Consider the following 7,815-nt stretch of genomic DNA (forward strand, 5'->3'; position numbering starts at 1 on the left):
TGCAGCGTCGGGGCCCTCAGCGCGGAAGGTCCCCACATCCCCGACAGTCTCCCTGAGCGGCCTGCATGCAGGAGAGAGACAGACACACAGGGATCGCCGGTGGCGGGGATCTGGGCCAGAGCTGGGGGACTAGGCGGGGACAGGGCCTGTTGAGGGCCACCGAGAGGGCCACCGAAGCTGAGGGGCGAAGAGCTTGAGAACACAGGCGCCTCCTCGTTCTCTCCAGGTTTCCGCGGTGGCGCCGAGGGTCGAGGCCGCTGACACCGCCCCGCAGGTGTGAGGCACCTGTTGACAGCATCTGGAGCTCGCTCCCTCCAGAAGGAGACCCGGCCTCGGGGCCCGGAGGGGACCCCGCCGCGAAGCTGTGTGGGAGGAGCAATTCCAGGCCGACCTATACCCCAATTTTGGCCTTATTTCCCCAACAGACCTGTCCCCTCTCAGTTGTCAGGCTAAATATTTTGGCTTGGCGGAGAGTCAGAGAGAACGGGGAGGTCCCGCAAACCAATCCGCTCTGTCGGGAGGCGGGGAGGAGCGAGCTGGGCGCGGCCCTCCTGTGCAGCCTGCCGGGAGACAACCCAGCGCCCAGCTCTGCTGCACCTCGGCCGCCTGCCTTGTCTTCGCCCTGAGCCCTGTGTGACATTCCCCTCCGGGGCCTCTGAGGCTCTCCCTGCACTGTCCTCATCGCTGTCCCGTCTCTGTGCCTCCGGGTTCACTCAGAGTCTGTCTCCGGCCGCCTGGCCTGTCTCTGGCTTTGTGTCTGTGTTCTTCCTTCCCTTTTGCGTCTCCTGCCACAGCTTCAGTGCTCCCAATTGCTCTGCTCCTGGCTGCCCTCATCTCTGCAGTGTGGGTCTCGGCCTCCCTGACCATTTCCCGGGCGCTCCTCTTTTCTGGAGCCGCCTGCAGCACAGCCAGGACCCTACACAGGCCAGGCTGGGCCATGGTCTGGCCCAGTCTGTGGCCCTGGGGACCAGGCCTGCTAGTGATCCTCCTCTCTTCCGGACGGGGCCTGGACACGATGAAGGGTGAGTCCCCTGCCCCGCCTCCCCAACACCCCAGCTCCTCATCTGCCTGCCAGACAGCTCAGAGGCCACAGTGTGCCTGCAGCCAGAACACACTTGCTTTCCGTAAGCCATGAAGAGTGCGGTCAGCTCTCAGAAGGACTTCCTGCCCTCCGGGAGAAGCAGTTAGTTGCCCACATAAAGGTGAGAGGTGAGGACTTGGAATCAGGAGGATGGGCAGATGTCCTCCACCCCATTCCTTCTGGTGAAATCACCATCCCAGCCGGAGGAGTGGCAGAGGGTATTTCCAGGGCCACTGAGTGAGAAGGGGCAAGGCTGGGGCAGCTGAGAACCAGCACCATTAAGACAGGAAACAGGGGCTGGGGATTTAGCTGAGTGATCCCACCAACTGCCTCTCAAGTGCAAGGACCCAAGTTCAATTCCTGGTACCAAAACATAAAATAAAATAAAATAAAAAATAAAAAAGACAGGAAACAGGCTTGGAGAAATAAGCACCAAGCCAAGACAGAGCCCTGGACTCCGGCCTCTGTGGGGGCAAGGTGCTGATCTGGGGGAGGGCTGCCTTCTCTCCGTAGACCAAAGGTGCTGGGGCCTTAGTGGGGAAAGGGAAAGAAAAGCAGAGGGGAAATTCGCAGAGAAGACAGTTGAGTGGGGTCTGCCACCTTCCCCAGTTCACCATCGCCCCAGACAGGGGGCTCAGGAATCCAGCACACTGCGCCCGCCCAGGAGTCTTAGTCTGGAGCTTTCCACACCCAGGGCGGAGTCCCTCTTTCCTACACAGGCAGGGCAGTGGTGCAGTGGTGGGATGGGGTGCCCTGCAGGGTGCTAGTCTCAAGGGCTCTGCTTGCAAAGCTCCCCCCCCACACACCCTAAGCCCCTGCCCCCCATGCTGTGCCATGACAGGGCCCAGCAGATGCCAGCCAGGAGCGCAGTTGTCAGGACACAAGTGTGTCCGTGGGGGAGGGGCCAGTGTTTAGTCAGCGACCCAGATGTTTTATTCCCAGTGCAGCTCTGTGGACTCACAGACCTGAGGGAAGCCAGGGGTTAATTTGCAAAGGTCTTAGGTTTGTTTTTCCAAATGACTCCCATCAGGGGAGCCCTGGAGAGGCGAGGGCATGATGGGAAGTGGGCGCCTGAGAGAACCCCCATCTGCCAGGCAGAGCCTGATTGGCCTTCCCCTGGAGGAGATGGAAGTGTTTTCTCATTCTGTCCCTCTCTTTTGTGTGCGTGTGTACCTGCATGGGTGCACACACACACACAAATGCGCACACGCACACACACACACACACACACACACACACACACACACACACACGGGCAGCTGCCAGGCAATTGAGCTCAGGACCATGGATGACAACTAGGAGCGCTGTGCCTGCCCTGCCAGACCCAGAATGGGCCTGGGCTGTGTGTTGGTGGGGGGCCAGGAGGGGAGGGAGTGCAAGGAGGCTGGAGGGGTGAGCTGGCGCTGAAATCAGACTGAAGGATGCTGGCTTTCATCTTCTGCGATGTGAAACTACACAAGGCCCTCTAGGAGCAAGTGAGGCCAGGCACCCAGGCCCCAGAGGGGGACAGTCCTCCGTGGCTTGGGGAGCAAAAGGGAAGTGGGTGGGGCTCTGTGTCTGAGGAAGCCAGGCACCCATGGGTCCCCAAGGGAAAAGTGGATTTGGGATCCAGATGTCCACAGTCCATGGCCCATGAGTGCCCATGGCTCCAGCCCTGGACTGGGCACCATGGAAGGTGCAGAGCTGGCTCAGGTAGGCCCTGCCCTCCTGGACATAGGTGAGTGGTAGGGCAAGGCCCCACATGTGCTTGTGACTAGCACTGCTGGACTAAGTACATGGAGTCAGAAAGGGGAGTGAGTTCCAGAGGCAGAGGGTCAGGGCAGGAGCACTTGGCCGGAGGGCCGCAGGCCAAGGGCTGAGACACCCTGGAGAAAAAGCGGAGACCGGCTAATCTACCCTTCAGTGTCAGGCCAAGGAGCCGGCAATGGGCAGCCACGGAATGTCCCTTCAGAGTAAATAAACACAGGGCTCAGCCAACCGGCTCCCCTGGGCAGGAAGAGAAGTGGGGAGTATGGAGCTCCATGCTCACTGCCTCCAGTCGCAGAATTCATTCATTCATCCACCCAATATTCACTGAACGCCAGTCGTGCACCAGGCACTATACCGTGCACCGGGACAGAGCGATGAATTATACAAAGATCGCAGCCTTTGTGGAGCTCACAATAAACGAGCAGTGAGTGAAGTACATGTGAGCCAGTGCTAAGGGTCACAGAGGACATGAGGCGGATGTGGGCGGGTAGTGCCTCCCTTAGAAAAAGATGTGAGGAGGTAGAGGAGCCCTGCCACGCCAGGGAAGGGGGTTCTAGATACAGGGAGCAGAAGGAGAGAAACCCTGAGGCAGAAGTTTGGCTGGCTTATTTGAAGGGCAGCAAAGATGTCCAAATAGCCAAAGAGAGAAAAGAGCAGAAATCAGAGAGGTTATGGGGCCCAAACTGTACTGGCCTCCTTGGCAGAAGTAAGGGCCGCCTTACCCAGAATGAGATGGGAGCCATGGAGGATTCAAGCAGAGGAGCAGGGTGATCTGAGTGGATTTCGAGAAGGTCACTGTGGTTTCCGAGTGGAGAACTTTCCACAGAGGGGCAAGGTGATGTGGGAGACGGCCTCCAGGTATTCCTTAACAGAGCCCATGGGACATGGAGGGAGAGACACGGACTCCCTTTCACTGCGGTGACACACCTGGCAGAGAGCCCGCAATGTGCAGGTGCACCCCTCACCCAGAGCAAAGCCCGGTCCCCGTCCAGGTCCTGCTGCTGCACGGCTCTCCTCCCTGGTACTGCCGGGGCAGGATGGGTCTCACCCCGTGCACCTCATGTACCCACAGTGTGCCCCAGCCTGGACATCCGCTCCGAGGTGGCACAGCTGCGGCGGCTGGAGAACTGCAGCGTGGTGGAGGGCCATCTCCAGATCCTGCTCATGTTCACGGCCACAGGGGAGGACTTCCGCGGCCTCAGCTTCCCACACCTCACCCAGGTCACAGACTACCTGTTGCTCTTCCGGGTCTACGGCCTGGAGAGCCTGCGTGAGCTCTTCCCCAACCTAGCGGTGATCCGTGGTGCCCAGCCCTTCCTGGGCTACGCGCTGGTCATCTTTGAGATGCCCCATTTGCGGGATTTGGGGCTGCCCGCGCTCGGGGCTGTGCTGCGTGGTGCTGTGCGTGTGGAGAAGAACCAGGAGCTCTGCCACCTCTCCACCATTGACTGGGGGCTGCTGCAGCCCGTTCCCGGTGCCAACTACATTGTGGGCAACAAGCTGGGCGAGGAGTGTGCTGATGTGTGCCCGGGCACGCTGGGCCTCGCTGGCGAGCCCTGCGCCAGGACTACCTTCAGCGGACACACCGACTACCGGTGCTGGACCTCCAGCCACTGCCAGAGAGGTGGGCTCTGCCACACAAACAATGGGGCACAGGGACGCAGAGCCCGGAGGGGCTGGGCACCACGGGATGGTGTAGGTCAGTCTTCGCATCCTGTGAGGCAGGTACTGCCGTAGAAAAGGAAACTAAGGCTCACAAAATGTCCTCACTGATGGTCTAGGGCAAGTGAGGAGCAGGTACAAGGAGTGCCAGGTAACCAGGGGGTAGCTGGGTATAAGGTGGGCACGATGGACAGGAAACAGCTCAAGAAGCAGTATGGCGTGGTGGGAAAATCCCAAGCCAGATGGCCGGGGTTCAAGTCTCAGGTCCACGGCTTATGGGCTGTGTCTGTTTGGCTCATCTGAGCTTCAATTCCTGCTCTGCAAAACAATCTTAAGCTTGTTATGTGGGATGAGTTATTTTCCAGAGCACTACAGCGGCACGGAGGCCGTGGTGGTGACTCTGTTCCCCACAAGAGCTGCCTGGCAAGGTGGCAAAGTGAGCTGGCCACACTGCCGTGAGGAGAAGGAAGGAAGGAGGAGTTGACAGTCAGGGAGCTGGACAGGGGAGGGCAGACAGTGAGCTGGGCTCTTTCGCGGAAGCCGAGGAAGGGGAAAGAGAGGCCGAGAAGCCTAGAGCAGCAGCGGTGAGAGTTCCAGGGAGGGGGGAAGACCTTTCAGAAGCTGAAAGCACATGGCCCCCAGCCTGGGACTCCCATAGGCACTTAGAGGTGGGCTCCCCACACCTCTGCTGCCTCCCCACCACAGCTGGAGGGAGGGTAATGGGATCAGGGCTGTATCCAGAGCCCACGCCTATGGCCTCCTTGTTGGCTGTAAACACAGCTGCTGCAGTCCTCCCTGTGTACAGTCAACCAGCCCTGCTGCCCCCTCCAGGCCCGGCCTGCAGCTCCCACACTTCCAGCAGCCGCTATGTTTCCAGTCTATTGCATCCCCAACCCCAGGCGCATCAGCTGGGAGCAGAGGGGAGGCAGTATGGCAGGGGTGTGGCAGGATGGATGGCGCTGGGCCTTTACCCCTCGGGAGGGGCCAGCTGGGTCACCCGGTCTCATGCCAGCAGTGGTGTGGGCATCAGGAGCTGGTGAACAGAGACCCTGAGTGACAAGGTCCCCTCTCTACCCTGGGTCCTGGCCCCTCAGGCATTCAGTTAGCCAGCCACCTGTGCCACCCGAATAAAAATCTGAGGGGCCTGGGCACAGCCTGAGAGCAACACCCCGGGCGGGGCGGTGGGGACAGCCCTGTGACGAGATCTAACCGGCACTGTGCCCACAGTGTGTCCCTGCCGTCAGGGGCTGGCCTGCACACCGGGAGGCGAGTGCTGCCACACAGAGTGTCTAGGGGGCTGCAGCCGGCCCGGAGACCCTCGCGCCTGCGTAGCCTGCCGCCACCTCTACTTCCAGGGCGCCTGCCACAGGGCCTGCCCTCCGGGCACCTACGAGCACGAGTCTTGGCGCTGCGTCACAGCCGAGCGCTGCGCCAGCCTGCGCTCCATGCCCGGCCGTGTCTCCACCTTCGGCATCCACCAGGGCAGGTGCCTGGCCCAGTGTCCTCCAGGCTTCACCCGAAACGGCAGCAGGTGAGTGGGGTGGGTGGAGGTCACCTGGGCAGTGAGGGGCCACACGGGTCCGCAGCTCACGGCGTCTGCTTGCCCTGCCAGCATATTCTGCCACAAGTGCGAGGGGCTGTGCCCCAAAGAGTGCAAGGTAGGCACCAAGACCATAGACTCCGTCCAGGCGGCGCAGGACCTGGTGGGCTGCACCCACGTGGAGGGAAGCCTCATCCTCAACCTTCGCCGCGGCTGTCAGTAACCCTCCCGCCCCGTCCCACCTCCAGGCCACGCCCCTGTCACGCCCCTCCAGGCCACGCCCCCGCGACACCTCTTCCCTACAACCTTCCCCACCCGCTGCCGGGTAAACCGCACCCTCCCTGCTTCCGCTCCAGCCTTGTGTTCCTCATCCTCAGACAACCTGGAGCCAGAGCTGCAGCGCAGCCTGGGACTGGTGGAGACCATCACTGGCTTCCTCAAAATCAAGCACTCCTTTGCCCTCGTGTCCCTGAGTTTTTTCAAGAACCTCAAATTAATCCGAGGGGACACCATGGTGGATGGGTAAGGGATCAGAACCAGGCCTCTGATCAGAGCCCCTTCCCCTAACACCCCCAGAACAGCAGTAAAGGGAAGGGACTCTGAAATCAGGATGGCTACTTACTGTCTGACTCTCTGTGTTCACTTCTCTGGTCCTCAGCTTTTCATCTGGAAAATGGGCTTCTTGGGGCACCTGTGAATATTACATAATTTATTAAGTTTAAAGCAATGAATGCTTGAAACAGTATATATAATGAAACAACGTGTTTTTTTGTTTGTTTGTTGGCTTTGGTACTGGGGCTCGAACTTGGGTCCTTGTGCTTGTGAGGTAGGCGGTGGAACCACTGAGCTAAATCCCCGGCCCGTTTTCTTTTTTTGAATAACAGTCTTGCTATGTAGTTCAGACTGGCTTTGTACTCACTATGTAGCCCAGGTTGGCCTCGAACTCAGAGCAATCCCCCTGCCTCAGCCTCCCAAGTGCTGGATTACATATGTAACTAAAGAAATGGCCATGATTGTTATTATCTGGTCTTCTCCACAGCACAACTGCCTGGGTTTGAAACCTGTTCCTACTGCCTACAAGACCAGACCTACCCAATGTAGCCAATACTTTTCAAACATTTTTTTTTTTTAATTTTAAATTACCAGTTGGAGGGGCCGGGGATTTAGCTCAGTGGTGCTGCCAACTGCCTCACAAGCTCAAGGTCCAGAGTTCGATCCCCGGTATCAAAAACAAAACAAAAGAAATTACCGGTTGGGTGAAGGGGTCCCCCATGGCTTCTCCTGTCTCCCTCGGGCACCCTGTCATGCGCCCCAGGGGCCCCACCCAGCCTGGCAGGGTGAATGTCAGCCGCCCCTGTGTCCCAAAGCCAGCGGAGTCTGGCACACACTGGGAGAAATGAGACGAAGAGGGAGGAAGAAGGAGGCGAGGACCCTGATCACCCCTCCCCGACAGGACCGGCTGGGCCCCGCGCTCGCTCACTTGCTCAGTCAGGCCACGGGTGGGTGCGAGTGCTGCGGGGCGGTCCCCGGTGCCCGAAGCCACCCCTTCGAGCGCACGCCCGACCTCCCCAGGAACTACACTCTGTACGTGCTAGACAACCAGAACCTGCAGCAGCTGGGGCCCTGGGTGGCCGCGGGGCTCACCATCGCCGCGGGCAGGGTCTACTTCGCTTTCAACCCGCGCCTGTGCCTGGAGCACATCTACCGGCTGGAGGAGGTGACGGGCACGCGGGGGCGGCAGAACAAGGCGGAGATCAACCCCCGCACCAACGGCGACCGAGCT

The 7,815-nt window shown here is 59.8% G+C and overlaps 1 protein-coding gene across 1 annotated transcript in view; it reads left to right on the forward strand.

The window, feature by feature from the left end:
• The first annotated feature begins 47 nt into the window (after positions 1 to 47).
• The window catches only part of Insrr (insulin receptor related receptor), a 15,466-nt gene continuing 7,698 nt past the window's right edge, over positions 48 to 7,815 (forward strand). The window contains exons 1-6 of the mRNA XM_010643780.3: positions 48 to 1,022; positions 3,903 to 4,454; positions 5,720 to 6,023; positions 6,105 to 6,247; positions 6,410 to 6,554; positions 7,605 to 7,813. Coding sequence (XP_010642082.1) covers positions 938 to 1,022; positions 3,903 to 4,454; positions 5,720 to 6,023; positions 6,105 to 6,247; positions 6,410 to 6,554; positions 7,605 to 7,813 — 1,438 coding nt within the window. The 5' untranslated portion in view covers positions 48 to 937. The remainder of the gene's footprint in view (positions 1,023 to 3,902; positions 4,455 to 5,719; positions 6,024 to 6,104; positions 6,248 to 6,409; positions 6,555 to 7,604; positions 7,814 to 7,815) is intronic.

The sequence above is a fragment of the Fukomys damarensis genome, unplaced genomic scaffold (genome assembly GCF_012274545.1).
Source record: "Fukomys damarensis isolate Sample0158 unplaced genomic scaffold, DMR_v1.0_HiC HiC_scaffold_33, whole genome shotgun sequence".
NCBI classification, from domain to species: domain Eukaryota; kingdom Metazoa; phylum Chordata; class Mammalia; order Rodentia; family Bathyergidae; genus Fukomys; species Fukomys damarensis.